The sequence below is a fragment of the Gorilla gorilla genome, chromosome 2, assembly GCF_029281585.2.
Source record: "Gorilla gorilla gorilla isolate KB3781 chromosome 2, NHGRI_mGorGor1-v2.1_pri, whole genome shotgun sequence".
Classification (NCBI taxonomy): domain Eukaryota; kingdom Metazoa; phylum Chordata; class Mammalia; order Primates; family Hominidae; genus Gorilla; species Gorilla gorilla.
Genome location: NC_086017.1, coordinates 130381237 through 130407065, shown reverse-complemented (window position 1 = coordinate 130407065; position 25829 = coordinate 130381237). Strand labels below are relative to the sequence as shown.

Genomic DNA, 25829 nt, shown 5'->3' with positions numbered 1-25829 from the left:
CTCCCTTCAAGTATGTCTTTTTATTTCTTCCTTTCTTTCAGTTATATTCCCTAAAGCAGGGACTGGCAACATTCCACACAATTGCTGAAGAGGTGCCTGGACCTTTCTGCATTACCTCACTTTGCTATGCAAATACCCACCATCACAAAACTCTCTTGTTCAGTGCTGTGGTGGGGCCGTATCCAGTCTGACAGAGGCCTGAGAATGGCTGGTGAGATGGAAAGGTGCTAGTGCCCCATGATCCTGCTATCTAAGAAGAGAGAGGGCTTGGAAATGAAGTCCCTAGACATGGGTCTCCCTAAGGGGATCTGTGTGGCTCCAGGGGATACAGGGCCCAGAAGGCACAGTACGACAGCACTGGGCAGGGGGCACTGGGGCCTTAGAGGGATGCTGCTTTTAGGTCCTACAAGAGCCTAGGAAGAATGACCATGCCTTCTAAACCAAAAATCAGAAAATACAGCCTGCTGAGGAATTTTGGTGCTATTGACACAGAGACTAGTTTAGATATTGATATGCCGATATTTCTTGGCTATGTGGATGGAGAAATGAACAGAATATTTTAAATAAAAACTCTTTTAGCAAATCCAGGCTGGAGGGTAATTGTATGGCATGGACTGCAGATAGCCAAAGAGATAAAGGCAGGATATAGGATCCATTTAGGGTACCTGAAGATGGTAGAAATAGTCCAAAGGTATAAGCATGGGAGTCATTTCAGCCTGGAACCATGGGATCAATCAGGCCTGGAAAGAAAGGGACTCTGTTTCTTATTTATTTATTTATTTATTTTGAGACGGAGTCTCACTCTGTCACCCAAGCTGGAGTGCAGTGGTGTGATCTTGGCTCACTGCAACCTCTGCCTCCCAGGTTCAAGTGAGTCTCCTGCCTCAGCCTCCTAAGTAGCTGGGATTACAGGTGTGTCCCAACATGCCCGGCTAATTTTTTTGTATTTTTAGTAGAGATGGGGTTTCGCCATGTTGACCAGGCTGGTCTCAAACTCCTGACCTCGTGATCTGCCCACCTCAGCCTCCCAAAGTGCTGGGATTACAGGCTTGAGCCATGATGCCTGGCCTGGGACTCTGTTTCTCATAGCAAAAGGGCTCAGTGGTAGGGCTGGATTGGGGTGGGTGGGGACAGTGTTGGCTTAACTTACTGACTGTGGCCTAAAACTGAAGAAATCGGTAAACAAGAAGAATGGCCCTAAAAGCCTGGGCCAGAAAGAAAAAAATGTGTAAAGCTGGGGCAGTTTCTTTTCCTCAGCTCAGTTTCCTCATTTGTAAGATAAGGCCATGAGAATGAATGATCATGGAAGTCCCTTCCAGATCTCACATTCCTTACTATGACTTTCATATCCCCTGGGGCTGAGCACATTGTTTAACCCATGGTTGGCACTTATATTCAGGTCTTTTCAGGGGACCAGTGGACTTTCTCGCTCACTAGGGATCCCTGTCTCTGTTCCCAACTCCTGGCCCATAGGCATCTGGCTATATACATAAGACAAGCAGGTGCCTTTCCATATTTCTGAATGCTCACGATGTCTCGTCATGCTAGGCGTGGTGGCTCACACTTGTAATCCCAGCATTTTGGGAGGCTGAGGTGGGAGGATCACCTGAGATCAGGAGTTTGAGACCAGCCTGGCAAACGTGGTGGAAACCCTGTCTCTACTAAAAATACAAAAATTAGCTGGGCATGATGGCGGGCGCCTGTAATCCCAGCTACTCAGGAGGCTGAGGCAGGAGAACTGCTTGAACCTGGGGGTGGAGGTTGCAGTGAGCTGAGATAGCGCCACTTCACTCCAGCCTGGGCAAAAGAACAAGACTCCGTCTCAAAAAAAAAAAAAAAAAAAGAAAAAGAAAAAAGAAAGAAAGATGTGTCGTCTTATGGAGATGCAGGGAAGGGGAAGATTCTGGATAACTCTTGAAAGATAACGTCACTGGAAGAGCTTTACCCATTTGGTGGGGTGTTGAACTGGATGTAGGAGCAGCACACAGTGGTATGTGTAGGTGGAAAAATAAGGCAATTTGCTTGTCAGTATATCAATAGTTATATCAAAGGTGTAAGGTGGCTGCTAATATATTGAATTCAACTTTAGGCTGCAAACATAGATTTAGGTAAAGGAAGTGACAACCCGGTTCTACTCTGAGCCAATCACACAGTGGATGTCTGGAATGCTAGATTTAGTGACTTTGCTCTCTCAAAAAAATATACACACAAATCAAACTGTGTAGTGAGGAAAGTGAGGGTACTCACTTTCAGTACATCAATAAGGAACAGGGGCAGATGGGAACCTGCAGAACTGTCTGAGAGAGGATATAAGTATCCTCAGATATCTGCAAGTCTTGTTACATAAGAAGAATGAGATGTGTTTTGTAATGCATGTAGAAGCTAGAGGGAAACAGACTTCAACATAAAGCAAAGCAAAACTTCCTCAGTCAAATTGTCCAAAGACGAAATCAAAAGCCTTAGAAGTTAGTAAATTCCCCACCCCCTTGGAGAAAGGAGAATGGGATTCATATTTGGTGTGGGTCTAGGCATTGAATTACAGTATGTGCTTGCCATAAATTATCTCATTTAATCTTCATAATAACCAATGTGAAGACTGGGGTTCAGAGAAGTAAAGTAAGTTGCTTAAGGTCACACAACTACTGTGGATTTTATTGAATGAAAAAAGCCCATGTTCTTTCTATACCAACAACCAGGAGCCTCTAGGCAAGGATGTTAGCAGGGTGCACTTAGTCATGGTTGCCTTTAAGGTAGGTAGAGAAGTAGGCAGTCCTGAGAGCTTTAAATCCTAAGTCACTCAAGTGAAAAGGGGAGGAATCAGGATGTGTATTAAGGTGACAGATGAAGGTTTTATTCCTGTGCCACACCACTGAAGTCACATGAAATGGATTGTCTTTAGCTCACTTAATCTGGATAAAATTTATTCTTAGATTTTTCCCACGGTTAAATGCAGTTCTGTAGTTTAAATGAATGCGTGTACATGTGCATATCTGTGTGTGTGTGTGTGTGTGTGTGTGTGTGTGTGTGTGTGTGTGTGTTGTTGCATCACGTGATTGTGGGGAGAGGGGCTGTAGGAGAAACGCAAGGGAAAAGGCAGTGAGCATCAGAGACTAGGTCTTTACAGTGAAATTCTTCCTTATTTCTCAAGGCAGTAGTAGCTGAAAATTACCTAATCAAGTGACCAGGCAACAGAGCCAAGAAGGAGGCCTTCTGTAAGTGAGAATTCATGAATAATGAAGACTGATTATATTCCCTACCTATTTAAAGTATGGCCCTCTTTTTTCTTCTTAGTTGACCTCATCTCCCTCCCTTATTCTTCGTCATGACTGCAGAATCATAGGCCCTTGGAATCTCAGGCTGACCTGCCCTGTCCTAGACTTCCTGAACCTCTCAATCTCTCAGTTGTCTCAGCTGCAAAATGGAGAAAATAATACATATCTTGTGGGATTGCTGGGGGATTAAATGACATAGCACCTGTCCCCTCCATAGAGCCACCACAGAGGAAGCAAAAAAAGGAAATAGTATGAAGAGTAATTCAATATAGGCTATCTAGACAGAGGTGGGCAGCAGCACCTTGCCCTCCTCCACCACCACTGTACCCAGAACCTTAGTCAGGACTGACTTCTCTTGGGGGTGGTATTGTGTTAGGTAAACCAAATAAGAAGTAATAGGACTAAAAATTGCCTGCTGTGAGAGAAGGCTCATATGCTCCTAAATCTTGCATGTCATTGGAAAATTCTCAAGAAAAAGGAAGGGGATAGGTTATGTTATAATGATTGGTCCATGAGTCTGATTTTAGTGATTTGTCTTCATTGTTTTCAAAACCAAATTTTTATGCAATCACATTTAGTTTTTCTAGATAGTGACTTCCAAAACCTTTAACAAGCATTGCGGGTGCAACTGCTATAGAAAACACTATTGAGGTTCCTCAGAAAATTAAAAATAGAACTACCATATGACCCCAAAATTCCATATATCCATAAGAATTGAAAGCAGGGTCTTGAAGAGATATTTGCACACCCATGTTCATAGCAGCACAGTAGCCAGGAGGTGGGAAGCAAGCCAAATGTCCATCTACAGATGAATGGGCAAACAAACTGTGGGGTATGTGTGTGTGTGTAATATTATTCATTATCCTTATGATCATATCATTACCATTCCAAAGGAAGGAAATCCTATCATATGCTACAACGTGAATGAAACTTGAGTGCATCATGCTAAGTGAAATAAGCCAATCATAAACAGGCTGTTACTGTATGATTCTATTTCTATGAGATATTTAAAGTAGCCAAATTCATACAAACAAACAGAATGGCAATTGCCAGAGGCTGAGGGGAGAGGGGGAAAGGGGAGTTGTTTAATGGGCATAGAGTTTCAGATTTGCAAAATGAAAATTTCCAGAGATCTGTTTCACAACAATGTGAATATACTTAACATTACTGAACTGTACACTTAAAAATCAATAAGATGATAAATTTTATGTTATTTTATGTGTTTGTTTGTTTGTTTGTTTGGAGATGGAGTTTTGCTCTTGTTGCCCAGGCTGGGGTGCAATCTCAGCTTACTGCAACCTCCGCCTCCTGGGTTCAAGTGATTCTCCTGCCTCAGCCTCCCGAGTAGCTGGGATTACTACACCCGCCACCACACCTGGCTAATTTTTTGTATTTTTAGTAGAGACAGAGTTTCACCATGTTGGCCCGGCTGGTCTTGAACTCCTGACCTCAAGTGATCTGCCTGCCTTGGCCTCCCAAAGTGCTGGGATTACAGGCGTGAGCCACCACGCCCAGCCTGTTGTGTTTTTTACCACAATTTTTAAAAAATGAAGAGAAAAAAAGCATTGGGGACCCCAAAAATCAAACTGGATTGATACTTAGTCACTAGACACAACACCCTAAGTTCTGTTACTGCCGACTTTGGATTCCTGACCGTGCAGGAATCTGTATTTAATAAATATACAATCTTGTTCTGTTTGCCTCTCCATAGGTGTTATCCACGTGACCAAGGAAGTGAAAGAAGTGGCAACGCTGTCCTGTGGTCACAATGTTTCTGTTGAAGAGCTGGCACAAACTCGCATCTACTGGCAAAAGGAGAAGAAAATGGTGCTGACTATGATGTCTGGGGACATGAATATATGGCCCGAGTACAAGAACCGGACCATCTTTGATATCACTAATAACCTCTCCATTGTGATCCTGGCTCTGCGCCCATCTGACGAGGGCACATACGAGTGTGTTGTTCTGAAGTATGAAAAAGACGCTTTCAAGCGGGAACACCTGGCTGAAGTGACGTTATCGGTCAAAGGTTGGTGGGATTTTCTGATTTTACTCTAGGCCGGCAGATTCTTAATGCCCTTAAAGACACATGGCTATTGATTTAGGTGAAAATTTTACCAAAGAGGGATGTATCTCACTTCATTTCTTGGAGTTAAGTCTCTAGTTGTACGATAAACTCTAACTGGTTTCTAAAGATGTCCTGGAAATATCTGTTAATGTGCATTTCTTGTTCTTTGACAATCCAAGTTCATGACAATCATCCTGGGGCACTATAATGACCTAAAGAGCCTCTCAATCACCAAGGGGCATCTTTGATTTGATGTAGCCTTGCTACTAACTGCACTTGACCCAGCAATATATGCCTGTGAAAGTATGCTGAAAAGGTAACGGGGCTGGGTATGGTGGCTTATGCCTGTAATCTCAGCGCTTTGGGAGGCCAAGGCAGGCGGATCACTTGAGGTCATGAGTTCAAGACCAGCCTGGCCAACATGGCGAAACTCCGTCCCTACTAAAAATACAAAAACTAGCCAGATGTGGTGGCGCATTCCTGTAATCCCAGCTACTCTGGAGGCTGAGGCAGAGAATCGCTTGAACCTGGGAGGCGGAGGTTGCAATGAACCAAGATTGCACCACTGCACTCCAGCCTGGGTGACATAGCAAGACTCCATCTCAAAAAAAAAAAAAGAACAATGGAGGCATAAATCTTTTTCAGGTAGTATGTGAATGTCTATTACTATGGCTATCTTACTATTATATTCTAATATTTTCAAAGTGATAATTTACTTATTGCATATTTGAAGCTCTAATCTAGCAGTCAGTCCTGAAAAATTAGATGTTAGAGAATTGGGCCAGGTGCGGTGGCTCAGCACTTTGGGAGGCCAAGGTGGGTGGATGGCTTGAGCTCAGGAGTTTGAGACCAGCCTGCCCAACATGGTGAAACCCTATCTCTACTAAAAATACAAAAATTAGCCAGGGACGTGTTGGCTACTCAGGAGGCTGAGGCAGGAGAATCACTTGAACCTGGGAGGCGGAGGTTGCAGTGAGCAGAGATGGTGCCGCTGCACTCCAGCCTTGGTGACAGAGCAAAGACTGTTTCAAAAAAAAAAAAAAAGCAGACTACAGAGGAGGGTGAGCATTTCCCTACTGGTAGAGACTCTGTCTTAAAAAAAAAAAAGTTAGAGAATTGGATGCATAATTAATTCCTGCCACAAGGAAAAAAACTAATTTATGAATCAAAGCCCTGTTTATGTACCTACTGTGGAAGGCAAGCATTTCTGGTCTCGGAAAGAAAGGACCCTTGCTTTTGTAACCACCCAAGGGGTTTACCTCGCCTGCTGCGTAGATAGAGCCAATTCATCAAGACAGGGGAATTGCCATAGAGAAAGAGTAATTCATGCACAACTGGCTGTGTGGGAGACCGGAGTTTTATCATTACTCAAATCAGTCTCTCCAAGCATCTGGGGAGCAGAGTTTTTAAGGATAACTAGGTGGGTCGGGGGAAGCCAGTGAGCTGGGAGTGCTGATTGGTCAGGGATGATACCATAGGGAGTTGATTGAAGCTGTCTTCTTGCACTGGGTTGGGGGGCCACAAGATCAGATGAGCCAGTTTATTGATCTGGGTGGTGCCAGCTGATCCATCAAGTGCAGGGGCTGCAAAATAGCTCAAGCACTGATCTTAGGAGCAGTTTAGGGAGGGTCAGAATCTCATAGCATCCAGCTTTATGACTCCTAAACCATAATTTCTAATCTTGTGGCTAATGTTAGTCCTACAAAGGCAATCTACTCCTCAGGCAAGAAGGAGGTCTGCTTTGGGAAAGGGCTGTTACCGTCTTTGTTTAAACTATAAACTATAAACTAAGTTTCTACCAAAGTTAGTTCAGCCTACACCCAGGAGTGAACAAAGATAGCTTGGAGGTTAGAAGCAAGATGGAGTCAGTTAAGTTAGATCTCTTTCACTGTCTCAGTCATAATTTTGCAAAGGGAGTTTCACTTTAATCACAGTATAACAGAGGATACTGAAGGAGCCAGAGCCCTTTTTGAGAAATTATAGCCCTGAGCCATTTTCTCACAGTTGAAATTTGAACATATTTCTTTTTCCCCTGGGACTTGAGCCTCTAGTGAAAACCAAACTTCTTACTTAATAAAACATAATGATTAACCTTGATAATAGATAACTTCAGCAGATCCGTAGTGAATTCCTTACTGTTCTTTGTTTTGATCATTAGCTATGAATCTTTACTTGTGACATCCAGATCACACCTCAAGTTTTGGGGAGTAAGCCAAAGTTACATGGAACTATCTTAAACTTCAGTGTTTTCTCTGCTCTTGGATAGAATAAATTATTATATGGTGATGTGATTTGTGGGGTACTAAGAAGTCTACCTCTTCCACGATTTTCACCTGCATTGACTCCTGAAATTCTCATCATCATAGCCATTCCTGCTAGTTTCTCCATTTTGCTCCTAAAAGATCCCTGTTAAAATGAAAATGTGTTTCCTGGGGTGGGGGGTGGGGGGTGGCACCACAAATATGTTAGCCTGTATTAGTTAATTACGTTAGGTACGTAGTCCTCTAATGGACTACCGAGAGAGAAGTAGACTCAGGTCAGGTGAATTTGGATAGAAAGATGAAGAAGAAAATCCAAGAGTGAGAAAAGGAAACATTTCAAGGGGGGCAGGCCCTATTAGCAGATTACCTTAAGAGACCAAGGACAGCTAAGGGGACAATGTGAGATTTCTGGGGTACTCAGAACCAAGGGTGTGTGGGTGGACAAAATCCAGTAAAGGGAAAACAAAAAGGTCACTCGCTTAGTTTTGCTGAGAAGCATTCTGAATTTTCCAATTGAGTCAAAGCAGTGTTTCTCAAATGCTTATAAGCCTATGAGTCATTTGAGGGTCTTGTTAAAAATGCAGATTTAAGTTCAGTAGGTCTGGGGTTTGGATCTGAGATTCTGCACCTCTAACAAGCTCTCAGGTGATACCTGTGCTGCTGTGGAGGACCACAATTTGAGAAGCAAGGAATTAAGCTCTCATTTGGCTAGAGTGACCAGTTATCCTCTTTGCTCAGAACCAAAGGGTTTATTTGGGGCACAAGATTTTTGGTGCTAAAACTGGGAAAGTCTCAGGCAAATAGGACAAGTTGGTTACCCTATATTTGTCTAAGATTGCAAAATGGTAATATAATATCAGCATAGCCATATGAAAACCTCCATTAACTGGCATGTTTGAGAACTAGCTACATTAGTTAACAGCTTAACTAGGTTAATGGATTTTTCCTCCTAAAACGTGTGCACCTATTCCTTTCCTCGTAAGACATTCTTACCCTTTCCTATTAAGAGTGGTAAAAATTGGGTTAACTAATTAAAATGAGATACAAAGGTCACAGTCTTACAACGTCTTTGATTGTTCACAATCTCACAAGACCTTAGGAGTAGTTACCCTAAACAGATCACCTTAGAAAAAAGGTGGGAGATGGAGTTTAGGCTGTTCTAAGCCAAGAAAGATTTTGAAACTTTTTTTTTTTGGAGATGGAGTCTCTTACTCTGTCACGCAGGCTAGAGTGCAGTGGCGTGATCTGGGGTCACTGCAGCCTCTGCCTCCTGGGTTCAAGCGATTCTCCTGTCTCAGCCTCCGAACTAGCTGGGACTACAGGCATGTGCCATCATGCCTGGCTAATTTTTTATTTTTAGTAGAGACAAGGTTTCACTATGTTCTCCAGGGTGGTCTCAAACTCCTGACCTCAAGCGATCCTCCTGCCTTGACCTCCCAAAGTGCTAGGATTACAGGCATGAGCCAGCACGCCTGGCCTTGAAAAGATTTTTAATACAGTTCCTGGTATGAGTGGCATTCCTGTAGTTTATTTCCCAGAAAAGCAGAGCACAGAAATGAACATGAATCATATTAATAATTTAGGATATGAGTTTTTGGATTTGTTATTCCTAGTTATAACACAAAACATACTGATGTTATAAGAAACACAGAATATTCTAGATATCAGCTGCCTGTGTCATGAGTCGATCTTATAGGATAAATTAATAAGTGGGAAATAACAATGCCAACTAAAAGTGGCTCAGGAACATATCAAACTTCATTTAGGGACAGGGTTCATTGAAAAAAAAAAAAAAGGTAACTTCACCTCCAACCAAATCCAACTTTTCCTCTTTCCTGGCAATTATCATCATTTGTCATGGCTTCCCTTTATCCTCATTATTGTGGGTGCCACAAGGCATTCCTGGAAGTGTTTGCCTGGCAACCTGATTTAAATGAGGGGGTTTACCTAAGAGAGGATAAATTCAAGACCCACTTAAATACAGCTATCATTGGCTGGGTGTGGTGGCTCACGCCTGTAATCCCAGCACTTTGGGAGGCCGAGGCTGGTGGATCACGAGGTCAGGAGATTGAGACCATCCTGGCTAACACAGTGAAACCCCATCTCTATTAAAAATACAAGAAATTAGATGGGCGTGGTGGTGGGCTCCTGTAGTCCCAGCTACTCTGGAGGCTGAGGCAGGAGAATCACTTGAACCCGGGAGGCGGAGGTTGCAGTAAGCCAAGATGGTGCCACTGCACTCCAGCCTGGGCAACAGAGTGAGACTATTTAGTTTCCTGTGTGTCAGGCTCTGTGCTAAGTGATTTCTATGAATGATGTCATTTAATTCTTACAACCCTGGGTATTAGTGTCCCTATCTTATAGATGAGCAAACTAAGACTAAAGGTGGGTAAGTTATTGACCCAGGGTCACAAGGCAGAACTGGTTTTAAAACCTGCTTTTGATGACCATATGCTACATGACATCTCTGTGGGGCTCAGAATTCTGAAAAGAAAGCTAACTCTATGGGGAGATTGAATCCCTACATTCATGCTAAGAAGCTAAACTCTTTATGTGTAAGAATAAGTGACGAAGCCGCTAGGTATCTTTCTCCTATGTTCTCTGCATTTATTTTCCTGTACTTTGTACTTCAGTATCTTATGGGGATCAAATATATAAATGAAACAGTGCCTCAAGGGTCTTGGAGGAATGCTAGGAAGGCCTTCCTGTCCCTTTAAGGCATATCAAAATAGTAAGAAAAACAATAAAGTGTGGTGAATGAGGTTATAGGCTCAATGTTGTAGTTTGGATATAGGTTTTTCTGAGTAAAAGACTACTTTTTTTTTTTTTTAATTTCAACCAGGTATTTAATTGGTCTGGCAACTGCACAATATACAAATTTCTGAAAGGCATCTCCTGTTTGAAAGCTAGCATAGCTTCATCCCAGTAATTAATTCGGACAAATATATAGAACACCAAGAAGTCATAAATTATGCATGGAAGACTCCCAAACCAATTAACAACTAAACTCAATCTATACAGCTTTCTATTTTTCAGGCTTCCATATGCACATTAAATAAATAAACAGCATGTCTACTATCAAAATAATTAAAAAATTCAAATGAATTCAAATAAATTTATTCAAATACATTTCAATGATATTTTCAAATGAAAACATTACTGATGTGGTTCACAGTTTTTCTTCTCACCTAAAATAAAGAGCTTTGCCCATGGTCTCAGGACAGAATAAAGAGAGGGAAAACCCATCCAGAAATAAATATGCACATTAAAAAATACTGGTCATGGGTGTTTTTTCGGGGGGATGGGGTGTTGGTGAGACTCAGTAGAAGCAAAAGCTCATGACTATAGTTCAATGCCTGCCCCCCACTCACACGCACACAATGCCCCCTCAAAAGGCAGGTCACAGGTTTGCAAATTAGGCAGCATTTTCCTTTCTCCAAGATCTCCTCTCCTTGACCAGATTTATGTTTTCTCTCTCCCCATCTAGACCCTTTCCAAACGAAAGTTCTATGTTAGGCAAAGCCTTCTCTATTTATGTATTGAGTTTAGGTAGCCAGAAAGAAAAGGGAAACACAACTTCATGGAGCCCTTACCTGTAACAGACTTAAGAGTCAATGTTCAAAGGATAAGGCCAGAAAGGAGGACATGAGAAACCATTCTCAAGGGCAAAGGGGTAGGCCCCTCATGTAAAAGACGGCCTTTTAAAAAGCAAGGAAATGCTAACCACAAATTTAGGATAGTGATAGTGATTACCTTAGGTAAGGGAAAGAGAGGGACAGGATAGGTGACATCATACCAGCAGATTTACCTAAGTTACTGTCAGTGTTTTCGGTCTCAAGTTGGATGGTGGGTTTTCAGGCGTTCGCTATAGTTTAGCAAATAAATAGATAACATAGAAGAAAGCCACTTGTGTACTTCAAGCATCAGGAAGAAAAGAAGCGAAGAGAAGAAAGGGAAAGGAAAGAAAGAAAGGCAAGGTCAAGAAAAGACAGGCTCTGGTGTCAGACAGATTTGAATTCCGCCATTACTGGTTAGTTATAATTTCTCTAAACCTCAGTTTGATTACTTATAAAATGGAAATTATATTAGGTTAAATCATATGAAATTACTGATCTTTGATCTTTTTAGATCTACAACCTACCTCTCTAGGGTTTCTGTGAGGACAAAATGAGGTAAGGTCCAGACCTAACAAACAAGAGTTCAGTAAACATTGTCTATTATTCTTCTCTTCATCTCTTACAATTGCAAGTACTCTGGCAACATTTATTCACACGAACCTACTTCTTTCTCTAATAAGTGCCCTCCTATCTCCATCAAAAGTGGCAAAGAATTGATATAACCAATTCAAATCAGTTAGTCTTTGGATTATACATAACTATTAATGATTAATGGGAAGTTGCAAATTATATCTCATTTTGTCATCCTTGTTTTGTTTTGTTGTTTTTGAGATGAAGTCTTGCTCTTTTGCCCAGGCTGGAGTGAAGTCGTACGATCTCGGCTAACTGCAATCTCCACCCTCTGGGTTCAAGCCATTCTCTTGTCTCAGCCTCCCGAGTAGCTGGGATTATAGGCACCTGCCACCATGCCTGGTTAATTTATGTATTTTTGGTAGAGATGGGGTTTTGCCATGTTAGCCAGGCTGGTCTCAAACTCCTGACCTCAGGTGTTCCACCTGCCTCGGCCTACCAAAGTGCTGGGATTACAGGAGTGAGCCACTGCACCTGGCCTTTATCAATTCTTATTAAAGCTAGAAAATTATTTAAAAATAAACCTCTACACACATAGGTTTGTAACTATATGTAATTATATATTCTTGTTCTTTCTTTAGCTGACTTCCCTACACCTAGTATATCTGACTTTGAAATTCCAACTTCTAATATTAGAAGGATAATTTGCTCAACCTCTGGAGGTTTTCCAGAGCCTCACCTCTCCTGGTTGGAAAATGGAGAAGAATTAAATGCCATCAACACAACAGTTTCCCAAGATCCTGAAACTGAGCTCTATGCTGTTAGCAGCAAACTGGATTTCAATATGACAACCAACCACAGCTTCATGTGTCTCATCAAGTATGGACATTTAAGAGTGAATCAGACCTTCAACTGGAATACAAGTAAGTGACATTGTTCTGGGGAGTTTCTACTATATCAAATCTAAAAAGACAATATAGTCATGTGTCATTTAATGATGCGGATACATTTTGAGAAATGCATCATTAGGCAATTCTGTCATTGTCTGAACATCAGAGTGTATTTACATAAACCTAGATGGTACAGCCTACTGCACACCTAGGCTACATGGTACAGCCCAGTGCTCTGAGGCTACACACCTGTACAGCATGTTACCATACTGAACACATAGGCAGTTGTAACACAATAAGTATTTGTGTATCTAAGCATATGTAAACATAGGAAAGGTACAGTAAAAATACGGTATTATAATTTTATGGGACTACCATCATATATGCAGAATGCCATTGAAAACGTTACATGGCACATTACTGTAACTCAGCCAGATACATTTTAGAATTGTCGTATTTACTTTGATAGTATTTTATAGTGTTTTTAGATACACAAATGACATGTGCCATTATGACTTATTAAAGTCACTGTGAGACTGGGCACAGTGGCTCATGCCTGTAATCCCAGCACTTTGGGAGGCTGAAGTGGGAGGATCACTTGAGCCCAGGAGTTCAAGACCAGCTGGGAAGCATGAAACCCTGACTCTACAAAACATTTAAAAAATTAGCCAGACTTGGTGGCACACATATGTAGTCCTAGGTACTTGGGAGGGTAAGGTGGGTGGCTTACTTGAGCCCAGGTGTTCAAAGTTGCAGTGAGCTATGATCATGCCACTAGACTCCAGCCTGGGCAACAGAGTGAGACCCTGTCTCTAAAAGAAATAAATAAAATAATTTTAAAAATAAATTTAAAAAATAAAGTCACTGTGCAAGGTGTGATAATGTTACTAATTTTCTTTTTATTTATTTATTTATTTTTTGAGACAGTGTCTTGCCCTGTTGCCCAGGCTGGAGTGCAGTGGCACAATCTCAGCTCACTGCAACCTCCACCTTCCAGGTTCAAGCAATTCTTCTGCCTCAGTCTCCCGAATAGCTGGGATTACAGGCGCCAGCCACCACCCTCGGCTAATTTTTTCTATCTTTAGTGGAAATGGGGTTTCACCATGTTGGTCAGCCTGGTCTCGAACTCCTGACCTCGTGATCCACCCGCCTCAGCCTCCCAAAGTGCTGGGATTACAGGTGTGAGCCACTGCACCCGGCCTTATTTTCTTGTAATAAATATTCTAAAATTTATATATACTAAAAACCATTATCCATCAAGCATTCATCTTAAAAAGTTTTTGTAACAATAGTATTATTGAAAGCATTAAAATTTGCCCTTTGGAACTGCCCTTAGGGATTTGGTGCTTTCTTTTAGGGCATGCCACCCACACGGTTCCATGGTGCCAAACAATTTTTTTTTGTGGGCGAATGTGCTTTTTAAGAACTACTGGTTCATTCTGAACCAAGTCTGGGAAAGGTGAGTGACAAACTCCTTGAAGACAATGCCTGAAAAGAGGTCATTTTGGAGCAAATATTTTACCCTACTGGTAGTAAACTCAGAGAATTCTCTTTCCCCAAGAGGTGAAATCATTTGAAAATATACAATGAAAACGATGGGTTTATATGAATATATACATCTTAGGCCTATAATGGCTTAAGATGGCTTACAGGGTGAACTGAGATGCTCAAAATATTAATACTTGTTTAAATTGTACGGCTGATCATACAGAGGACCACAGGTCTCTCTCCCTACCCCTAGCCCCACTCCCAAGGATAGGTTTTGTGACTGTATAGTAAGAAACAAAACACTGAGTTTGATAATACAGTTGCACATAAGTATATAGCACAATATATACTATATGGCATGTCTTAATTCTTCATGTCTTTACTTGTAGTTGCGAAGTGGATAATTTATTTTAGATGGTCTAGTAATTCATGCTAGTGTATGATTTACTCTAGATCTTTCAGTGTTACAGCAGATTTTTTTTTTTTTTTTTTTTGAGACGGAGTCTCGCTCTGTCACCCAGGCTGGAGTGCAGTGGCGTGATCTTGGCTCACTGCAACCTCGCCTCCCAGGTTGAAGCAATTCTCCTGTCTCAGCCTCCTGTGTAGCTGGGACTACAGGTGCCAGCCACCACACACAGATAATTTTTGTATTTTTAGTAGAGATGGAGTTTCACCACGTTGGTCAGGCTGGTCTCGAACTCTCAACCTTAGGTGATCTGCCCGCCTCAGCCTCCCAAAGTGTGGAGATTACAGGCATGAGCCACCATGCCCGGCTACAGCAGATTCTTTATTTTCCTCAATGAGATAAAATTTCCTGGGAAAATTAGTTCAAATATAAACCAAACTTTGACATGACTATTGATACTCCAAACTTACCAGTCTCAGTCATCTTTTATGTGTTGTAAAAATTTTATTAAAATGAGGCTTCAATCATATAGTTTATTAAGTCTCTATTTTTACTTTCTTGTTATAGCATTATTTAACCAATTTTACATTATTCTGATTGAAGGCAGAAAACAGTAGAGTACTGATTATTAAATCAGTAATACTAGCTTGGATTGCATTTTGACTTGGACATTATTTATATTGGAATATGGATATATGTGACATTCTAAGACAGGGGTTGGCAAATTTTTTTCTGAATAGAGCCAGATAGTAAATATTTTAAGCTTTGCAGTCACAGTCTCTGTTGCAACAACTCAATTCTGCTGGTTGTAGCACAAAAGCAGCCACAGACAAGACATAAATGAATGACATGGCTATGTTCCAACAAAATTTTTCTTTTTTTTTTTTCTTTTTCTTTTCTTTTTTGAGACAGAGTTTCACTCTTGTTGCCCAGGCTGGAGTGCAATGGTGTGGTCTCGGCTCACTGCAACCTCTGCCTCCCAGGTTCAAACGATTCTCCTGCCTCAGCCTCCCAAGTAGCTGGGATTACAGGTGCCTGCCACCACAACTGGCTAATTTATGTATTTTCTTAGTAGAGATGGGGTTTCACCATGTTGGTCAGGCTGGTCTCGAACTCCTGACCTCAGGTGATCCATCTGCCTCAGCCTCTCAAAGCGCTGTGATTACAGGCGTGAGCCACCACACCCAGCCACAAAATTTCATTTTTAAAAACAGGTGCAGGACAGGTTTGGCCCATGTGCTATAGTTTGCTAACAAGGTTTTTGTCTTTGTGGCTGGAGAGCTTTAGGGTATAAATGTCTCAAATCTCATTAATTGGACTGTGTGGGGATTCTTTAGAATAAGATTCAAAAGCAAATAATGCATTTATAGGAGGTCAAGGGCTGACTGCACTAACAAATATACATTAAGTGTATAGTACATAGAAATGTTACAGGTCAGGGTGAGTAAAGCTTTGAGGTGAAAATGTATTAGTCCGTTTTCATGCTGCTGATAAAGACATACCCAAGACTGGGCAACTTACAAAATAAAGAGGTTTAATTAGACTCACAGTTCCACGTGGCTGGGGAGGCCTCACAAATCATGGCAGAAGGCAAGGAGGAGCAAGTCATGTCTTATGTGGATGGCAGCAGCCAAAAAGAGAGCTTGTTATAAGGAAACTCCTGTTTTTAAACTATCAGATCTCATGAGACTCATTAACTATCACAAGGACAGTGCAGGAAAGACTCGCCCCCATAATTCAGTCACCTCCCACTGGGTTCCTCCCATGACATGTGGCAACTGTGGGAGTTATAATTCAAGATGAGATTTGGGTGGGGACACAGCCAAACCATATCAGTAAATAACTGATTTGGAAAAAAAAAAAAAAGCCCAAATGTATTAATTAAGCGGATTGCGCATATGATTCTTTTTAGTGTAGTCCCACCAAATTTGTTTTCCCTTGATAAACTGGAAGGAGATACATCTGAGAGAGTCATACTCGTGGTATCTAATAAGCTACATGTGCAGATGCCCTCACACCGCTGTGTACCTTGGATTCTGGGTCTGCCCCTGTGGGATGTTACCAGGTTTCTAACAGGTGTCACAATAGACCTGGCTTGCTGCTACTGAGGCCTCCCTCTTTCCCTCACACACATACTCTCTCTAGGTTGAATGAGGCTTGTGGATGGGTGTGGAGTGGAAGCCAGGAATGAGCTGAAGCCTGTGAAACTTCTAGACTCCCAGGATAACAGCAATGGCTTGTTATTTTTTGTGTCATTCTAATCTGTAGAGGTCAACTCTGGTAATCACTTGATGTCTCCATTCAATCTGGTGTTTTAGAGAAAAAAGAAAAACCAACTCTCCTGTCTTTAAGTGGTAGGTACACTATGATTAAATAGGTGTTTCAGAATGATTACTGTGACAGCAATGTGCAGGAGTTATTAGAGCCTAGGAAACCTGAGGCAAAGAGACCGGTTTGCAGGCTACTAGGTGGGAGATGAGAAAAATCTCAGCTAAGGCAGTTGCTGCAAGAGATTTGGGAAAAAGCAGTAAGTTCCAGAGATATTCTGAATATAGAACAGAAAATACATGGGAGCCTACTGGGAAGTGAGCACAAAGAAAATACCACATTCTTATTTGGGTAACTAAATGGTATTGTTATTCACTGAAATGGGAGAATACAGGTGGTAGATATGATTTGGAAAGCAGGTAGTAAATTCAGTTTTAATCAGGTGGAGATGCTGGCATCCATCCAATATACAAATTTAGAAATCAGATGGCACTTCTTTTTTTTTTTTTCCCCCTTTGTCTTTTTCTGAGATAGATAGATTCTTACTCTGTCACCCAGGCTGGAGTGCAATCTTGGCTCACTGCAACCTCTGTCTCCCTGGTTCAAGCAATTCTCTTGCTTCAGCCTCCTGAGTACCTGGGATTGGTACTCGCCACCGATAATTTTTTGTACTTTTAGTAGAGACAGGGTTTCACTATGTTGGCCAGGCTGGTCTCGAACTCCTGACCTCAGGTGATCTGCCCACCTTGGCCTCCCAAAGTGCCGGAATTACAGGTGTGAGCCACTGTGCCCAGCCTCAGATGGCATTTCAAATCTCAGGTGTGGAGGATATTACCCAGGAAGACTGGGGCCAGTAAGGGCAAAATGGGACCACAAACAGAACCATGGGAACAACAATAATTAGAGGACAAGAAGAGGAAGAAAAGCCTTCAGAGAAAACTGAGTGCAACAAACAGAAACAGAAGGATGTGGTGTCACAGAAGTTCAAGAAGGAGAAGATTCCAACTGGCTAAATGCTGATGAGAAGTCCAATAAGCAAAAGAATAAAACTAGGCCAGGCGCAGTGGCTCATGCCTGTAATTCCTGTAACTGTGGGAGGCCAAGACAGGAGAATCACCTGAGGTCAGGAGTTCGAGACCAGTCTGGCCAACATGGGGAAACCCCATCTCTACTGAAAATACAAAAATTAGCTGGGTGTGGTGGCACGCCCCTGTAATCCCAGCTACTCGGGAGGCTGAGGCAGGAGAATTCCTTGAACTCGGGAGGCAGAGATTGCAGTGAGCTGAGATCACATCACTGCACTCCAGCCTGGCCTGGGAAACACAGTGAAAGTTCGTCTTAAATAAATAAATAAATAAATAAATAAATAAATAAATAAATAAATAAATAAATAAATAAAACTTACCACTGGGTTTGGTAATCAGAAAAGTAAAAACAGGGATCTTGGACTCCCTGGACCCTCTCTCCAGCCCAGCCTTGCTAGCTCCGCCTGTGGTGCATGCTCCTGCCTCCGACTCAATGGTTTGCAGGAAAAATTTAGATAGCACAACAGTGGCAATTCACAATGAAGAGATCTACTGCAAATCCTACTATGGAAAGAAATATGGGACAAAAGGCTATGGTTATGGCCAGGGTGCTGGCACGCTTAACATGGCGAGAGGCTGGGCATCAAGCCAGAGAGTGTTCAGCCTCACAGGCCTACAACAAATCCAAATGCTTCTAAATTTGCTCAGAAATATGGAGGTGCTGAGAAGTATTCCAGATGTGGGGATTCTGTATATGCTGCCGAGAAGATAATTGGAGCTGGAAAGCCCTGGCACAAAAACTGTTTCTGATGTGCAAAGTGTGGGAAGAGTCTTGAATCAACAACTCTGACTGAAAAAGAAGGTGAAATCTATTGTAAAGGATGCTATGCAAAGAACTTTGGGCCCAAGGGATTTGGCTATGGCCAAGGAGCAGGGGCTCTTGTTCATGCCCAGTAAGGTGTAAACCCAGAACTAAGCATCACACATTGAGAATCTCTTCGTAATCTAGGCACAGATAATCTTTAACACTAAACTACTGTGAAATTCTACCAGCATTGAGTACTGTATATTACCCTGTACTTGGATAGGCTGGCTAACTCATAGTGAGAGAGCACTGTGTCGTATCCTTTTGCTTTATTCACTAGCATTTTTGGGGAACATTTCTTTTATGTTTTAAATAAAACTTCAGCATGAAGAAAAAAAGTAAAAACAATAAGTTAGTAAATATTCATTTATTTGTAAGCCATTTCAGAGAAAGCAGAAAATGAGCTGCTATAATTTGTGTCCCTGCCGTTTTTCCAGATGTTGCTAATGATTCCTCAAAGCAGCTGAAGAATAAATACTGCAGCTGCTGCTCCTGATCTGGAGGGATGGACCCGCAGCACCATATCCACCAACACCTTTCTCCTCCCCACCCTCATTTCCTTGTGCACTTCTTGTGCTCTCTGTGGGACTGAAACTACAGCTGATAACCTTCAGTGCTCTCTTCTAGGATGGTCCCACCTAATACCAAGCCATATCCACACTTAGTTCTTTGCCAGACTTGTTCTGTGTTTCCAGTAGCTAGAGGGTGAAAAACCTGTATCCGAAAGTGAATGCAAAGTGGCTCCTGTAGCTTTAGGGCAGCTACTGTGAGGTAAGGGTGTGTGTGATGTGTATGTGTTGAGAGAGAATATGGTAGGAGAAAGGGAGAAGGCACAAAAGAGCTAGAGAAGGAAAAATAAAGTATACCTAGAACACAACATCAACCAGTTAGTAGTAACACATAGTTATAATCAGCTATAAAAGTGAGATACTACAAGATGGCTTGTAAAAGATTTCCTTAGAATCTTCCTTATGTCAACTTAACTCAGTAAATGCAGACATTCAAAGTATCTTTTTCACTTTTAATATGTGACATCTGAATATTAGTTGCCCACAAGTATGTGCCTGATTGAAGAATTATGCAAGAAAAATGCTAGCAGCTGCATACTGGAGAGCTGACCAGGCAAAGAATACTCCACAGTTGCATCAATAGAAAAGGCACAGAATGAGTATCAGGCAGTAGGAAATACATTACAGCTGACATTATTCTTTTCCCTCCATAGCCAAGCAAGAGCATTTTCCTGATAACCTGCTTCCACCCTGGGCCATTACCTTAATCTCAGTAAATGGAATTTTTGTGATATGCTGCCTGACCTACTGTAAGTACTATCATACCATCATCCTGATCTCAATTCTGGAAGATCAAACTTTATTACCATGGTTCGGCATCTCTCTGAGGTTTTAGCCTATTCGCTTCTCATGTTTACAGCAAGTCTATGGAAACATGAGCATCTCCTTTACTTGTCTCAACAAGTTCTGTTCATTCACTGGACATTTTCCGGACACCTCCTACGTGTGTGGCACTCTACTGGGCACTGGAATTACAAAGACAAGAAGTCACTGCCCTCAAGACACATTCTAGTTTAGTCTGTTTATTTTTTCCCTGACTTTATATATTTTTGGAGACTGGGGTTTGCTAACTAATTTGAAAACGTTTCTGATGCTAAATGATATTCTAATTTTTTTTTAAGGGCTAGTCGATTTGGCAGGTGAGTTGTTACACACTCCTTCGTGAATTCCAACTTCCATGGCCACCATCCTGCTGATATTCTAATTTTGATTTGGAGTTAGAGAAAAGGCAAATTGACAAATTTTGGTGCCAAGAATCATTTTCTTGGAGGAGGGCAAGATGCACTAATACAGTTGAGAAACTACATGGCTACAGGTGATCTCACCAATTCTCAGTTCTTGGGCTGGGTCGGGTGGCTCATGCCTGTAATCCCAGCACTTTGGGAGGCCAAGGCAGGTGGATCACTTAAGGTCAGGTGTTCGAGACCGGCCTGGCCAACATGGTGAAACCCCGTCTCTACTAAAAATACAAAAATTAGCCAGGCATGGTGGCGTGCACCTGTAGTCCTAGCTACTCAGGAGGCTGAAGCAGGAGAATTGCTTGAACCCAGGAACCCAGGAGGCGGAGACTGCAGTGAGCCAAGATCATGCCATTGCACTCCAGCCTGGGTGACAGAGTGAGTCTCCATCTCAAAACACAAACCAATTCTTAGTTCTTTTTTTTTTTTTTTTGAGATGGAGTCTCACTCTGCCACCCAGGCTGGAGTGTATGGCCCGATCTCAGCTCACTGCAGCCTCCGCCTCCCAGGTTCAAGCAATTATCCGGCCTCAGCCTCCTGAGTAGCTGGGACTACAGGTGCGTGCTGCCACGCCTGGCTAATTTTTTTTTGTATTTTTAGTAGAGATGGGGTTTCACCATGTTGGCCAGGATGGTCTTGATCTCCTGACCTCGTGATCCGCCTGCCTTGGCTTCCCAAAGTGCTGGGACTTCTTGTCTTTGGAATTCCAGTGCCTAGTAGAGTGCCACACACATAGGTGTCTGGAAAATGTCCATTTTCTCAGTTCTTTAGAATACATTTTTGGATGAAAGATCAGGAGTGGCTGATGAAAGAAGAGATTTCTAAGATATTTTACCCTATGAATTTACACTTTGGGTGTTAGACATATGCTGCCCTCAATCTCTATGATTAAATGAAGAGGAACTGCTAGTTCTATGGTCCGAAATAAGGCCATAATCACTATGAAGGGGTACCAACCCTTCTTTGAGTAGAAATCATGTACACTGATCAAATAAAATCAGAAGATCAACATCTGCTGATTTTCCCAGGCTTTAGCACCAAAAAAACCCAAAGCTCAGTGAATTCTTTAGAGAGTATGTGCTGTTAACAACTTATCCCAAGGGTAGGATAAAGAGGTCTGGTGGGCTCAAGGATGTTTCTAATACCAACTATCCAGTGTTACCCCTTTAATTCAGGGGTTCTCATCCTCAACATTATTGGCATTTTGGGCAAGATAATTCTTTGTTTTGGAGTGCTGTTCTGTGCACTGTAGGATGTTTAGCAGCTTCCTTAGCCTCTACTCACTACATGCCAGTAGCACCCCTTGCCCGTCGTGACAATCAAAAATATCCCCAAGCATTGCCAAATGTCCCCTTGGCAAAGAGGTGAAGAGGGAGCGTTGTAAATCACCCCTGGTGTAAGAACAATTGCTCCAGTTCTAAGCCAGTCTGAAGCCTTGCTAAAGTAAATATTAATATATGGGCACAATTCAAGGGAAACTTACTTATCAATTTTATTGTTTGTTCTTGTCTCCAAGGCTTTGCCCCAAGATGCAGAGAGAGGAGGAATGAGAGATTGAGAAGGGAAAGTGTACGCCCTGTATAACAGTATCTGCAGAAGCAAGGGGCTGAAAAGATCTGAAGGTAGCCTCCGTTATCTCTTCTGGGATACATGGATCGTGGGGATCATGAGGCATTCTTCTCTTAACAAATTTAAGCTGTTTTACCTACTACCTCACCTTCTTAAAAACCTCTTTCAGATTAAGCTGAACAGTTACAAGATGGCTGGCATCCCTCTCCTTTCTCCCCATATGCAATTTGCTTAATGTAACCTCTTCTTTTGCCATGTTTCCATTCTGCCATCTTGAATTGTCTTGTCAGCCAATTCATTATCTATTAAACACTAATTTGAGTTCATCTTGAATATTCCTGTGGTAACTTCTTATTCTGATCATTCATTTTTCCCTCTGTCTCTCAGTATTGATGGACATGGGTTGGGGTCACTTTGTATTAACACGGTAACATTTTCATTGGTTTCTCTGCCTCTTACTAACAGACTCATCCTACTGACCAATCATGGAGCCAAATTTCACAAAGAATTACTCTGTCATGTCGTTTTCCCACTCAAAAACTCAGAAGAGACCCCACTGCCTACAGAAAAAGCTTCAAAGCTTTTTAACTTTCCACATTCCAGCTGATCTCTTCAGTCTAAATACCCTTGAGTTCTGTCAATTGTTCCTCACATGGCATGGTTTCCAGTGCCTCACATGAATGGGGTAAACGGAACCCAAGACTTTAGATTTGGTCTTAATGACTCTACATACAATGAGATAATTATTATCTGGGGTCTGGAATGTCCATCCTGTTAAGAGAGCCTAACACAGCACTAGCTTTAGTGAGTCACAAATCCCCAGGTATTTTCATGCAAGAGAAACTTACATGGGACATTAGAATCCAAAAGACTGATATCAGGTCCAAGGTAGTTATAAGCCTCCCTAAACAGTTCAGCTTTGACTTGTGAAGGTTAGAGTAACACCAGTATAGGAATTAGTCTACAAAATTATCTTTAAAAATAAAGGAAAGCAAGAATTGTCCTGGGCAGGAGGGGGAAATATAAAGAAAAATGAAAAATAATACCTGACGCTTATACAACAGGTTGTTTTGCAAAAACACTATTTCATCTTAGTCTTATAAAAATCTCTATGAGCAAGATCTATTTCCATTTTATGGGAGAGAAACCAGAGGCTCCCAGAGGTTAAGAGATTTGCTTGAGGTACGGTCATACAGATGAGGAATAAAACCAAGATTCAAACTGGACATCAAGTTCAGGCTCCTTTCCCTACAACCTGGCAGCCTACACATATTTTCCCCCAAGGCAGTGTCTCAACTTCCTATCCTGTTTTTTCATTTCCACTGAATGCTTGCTCACTCCTCAGAATGTCTTTTCCAGGATGTTGCTCTGGCTCAGTTCTGTCATTATCTACAATTTTCTTGACTTTCTATCTAAAAAGTCTTCTGCTCAGTCTGCTGATACTTCAAAATGAAGCCGTGTACCCAATCTTCTACACAAGGCCTTCTGTGGTCATCTTGTCCAGCTCAAGCAGTTCCACCTCTATAGCTCCACCTCTATAGTTCCACATCTCATACCACCAGCATAGGTTGATTTTCATGTACCACATCTTCCTTCTATCCTTTACTGGACTGTATGTAGGTTTATTGAGAAAAGCAACCATGCCTGAGAGCCCCACACATAGAAGAGTGCCTTGATCAAGCATTTGGTCATTTGGTAATAGCTGGTAATAACTAAACATTTGCCTGATCGATATTTCATGTGACAAAAATTGCCAGAGTAGTTTTAAGTTCTCTCATAATTCAGCTTTCCCTTCATATTCTTCAGCTATAAAGGTTACTGTGTATGAGCTGGGAATACCCTTGATCTTGAGATTAAAATGTAAATTAAGAGATTAAAATTAAGATCTTATATTTAAAATATATATATACATATATAATTAAATTATATATACATATATAATTTTAAAAATTATATATGTATAATTTAATATGTAAATAAATTTAAGATGTTTTCCTCCTTTGCCAATATAGGTTTTGATGTAATCATTTCTTTGTTTTCTCAGGTCCCACCTCCATTTGCAATTGACCTCTTCTGGGAACTTCCTCAGATGGACAAGATTACCCCACCTTGCCCTTTACGTATCTGCTCTTAGGTGCTTCTTCACTTCAGTTGCTTTGCAGGAAGTGTCTAGAGGAATATGGTGGGCACAGAAGTAGCTCTGGTGACCTTGATCAAGGGGTTTTGAAATGCAGAATTCTTGAGTTCTGGAAGGGACTTTAGAGAATACCAGTGTTATTAATGACAAAGGCACTGAGGCCCAGGGAGGTGACCCGAATTATAAAGGCCAGCGCCAGAACCCAGATTTCCTAACTCTGGTGCTCTTTCCCTTTATCAGTTTGACTGTGGCCTGTTAACTGGTATATACATACATATGTCAGGCAAAGTGCTGCTGGAAGTAGAATTTGTCCAATAACAGGTCAACTTCAGAGACTATCTGATTTCCTAATGTCAGAGTACAAGATTTTATGCTGCTGTTTACAAAAGCCCAATGTAATGCATAGGAAGTATGGCATGAACATCTTTAGGAGAGTAATGGAAATATTATTGGTGTTTACCCAGTATTCCATTTTTTTCATTGTGTTCTCTACTGCTGCTCTCTCACTTCCCCATGAGGTACAGCAGAAAGGAGAACTATCCAAAACTAATTTCCTCTGACATGTAAGACGAATGATTTAGGTACGTCAAAGCAGTAGTCAAGGAGGAAAGGGATAGTCCAAAGACTTAACTGGTTCATATTGGACTGATAATCTCTTTAAATGGCTTTATGCTAGTTTGACCTCATTTTTAAAATATTTATGAGAAAGTTCTCATTTAAAATGAGATCGTTGTTTACAGTGTATGTACTAAGCAGTAAGCTATCTTCAAATGTCTAAGGTAGTAACTTTCCATAGGGCCTCCTTAGATCCCTAAGATGGCTTTTCCTCCTTGGTATTTCTGGGTCTTTCTGACATCAGCAGAGAACTGGAAAGACATAGCCAACTGCTGTTCATGTTACTCATGACTCCTTTCTCTAAAACTGCCTTCCACAATTCACTAGACCAGAAGTGGACGCAACTTAAGCTAGGATAATCACATTATCATCTGAAAATCTGGAGTTGAACAGCAAAAGAAGACATTTCTCAAATGCACATCTCATGGCAGCTAAGCCACATGGCTGGGATTTAAAGCCTTTAGAGCCAGCCCATGGCTTTAGCTACCTCACTATGCTGCTTCACAAACCTTGCTCCTGTGTAAAACTATATTCTCAGTGTAGGGCAGAGAGGTCTAACACCAACATAAGGTACTAGCAGTGTTTCCCGTATTGACAGGAATACTTAACTCAATAATTCTTTTCTTTTCCATTTAGTAACAGTTGTGATGACTATGTTTCTATTCTAAGTAATTCCTGTATTCTACAGCAGATACTTTGTCAGCAATACTAAGGGAAGAAACAAAGTTGAACCGTTTCTTTAATAATGCTGATCTACTTTTTGTTGAATTCGTATTTTATTTCAAGTGTCAAAGAAATCATCTTTGTTTATTTAGATGAAACCAAACACTACACATTTACACTCACACTGCTTCCAGGACCCAAGGGTTTCACAGACCATCTGCCTACCTGGTTCTTTCCTCTCCTCTTTCCAGTGATTTCTAGAATACCCTTTCAAAGGACCATATGAATATACGAACTGTAAAATTCAA

General features: G+C 41.5%; 1 protein-coding gene and 1 pseudogene across 4 annotated transcripts in view; both read left to right on the top strand.

Annotated features, from left to right (window-relative positions):
- CD80 (CD80 molecule) overlaps window positions 1-25740 on the top strand; it is a 56808-nt gene extending 31068 nt beyond the window's left edge. For all 4 annotated transcript variants that reach the window (XM_063704090.1, XM_063704089.1, XM_055383725.2 and 1 more), the window contains 5 exons: window positions 4984-5301; window positions 12430-12711; window positions 19953-20048; window positions 22054-22159; window positions 24151-25740. In XM_063704090.1, the coding sequence (XP_063560160.1) occupies window positions 4984-5301; window positions 12430-12711; window positions 19953-20048; window positions 22054-22121 (764 nt within the window). In that variant the 3' untranslated portion in view covers window positions 22122-22159; window positions 24151-25740. The remainder of the gene's footprint in view (window positions 1-4983; window positions 5302-12429; window positions 12712-19952; window positions 20049-22053; window positions 22160-24150) is intronic.
- LOC101149938 (cysteine and glycine-rich protein 2-like) lies at window positions 18331-18995 on the top strand (annotated as a pseudogene).
- Window positions 25741-25829: the final 89 nt, after the last annotated feature.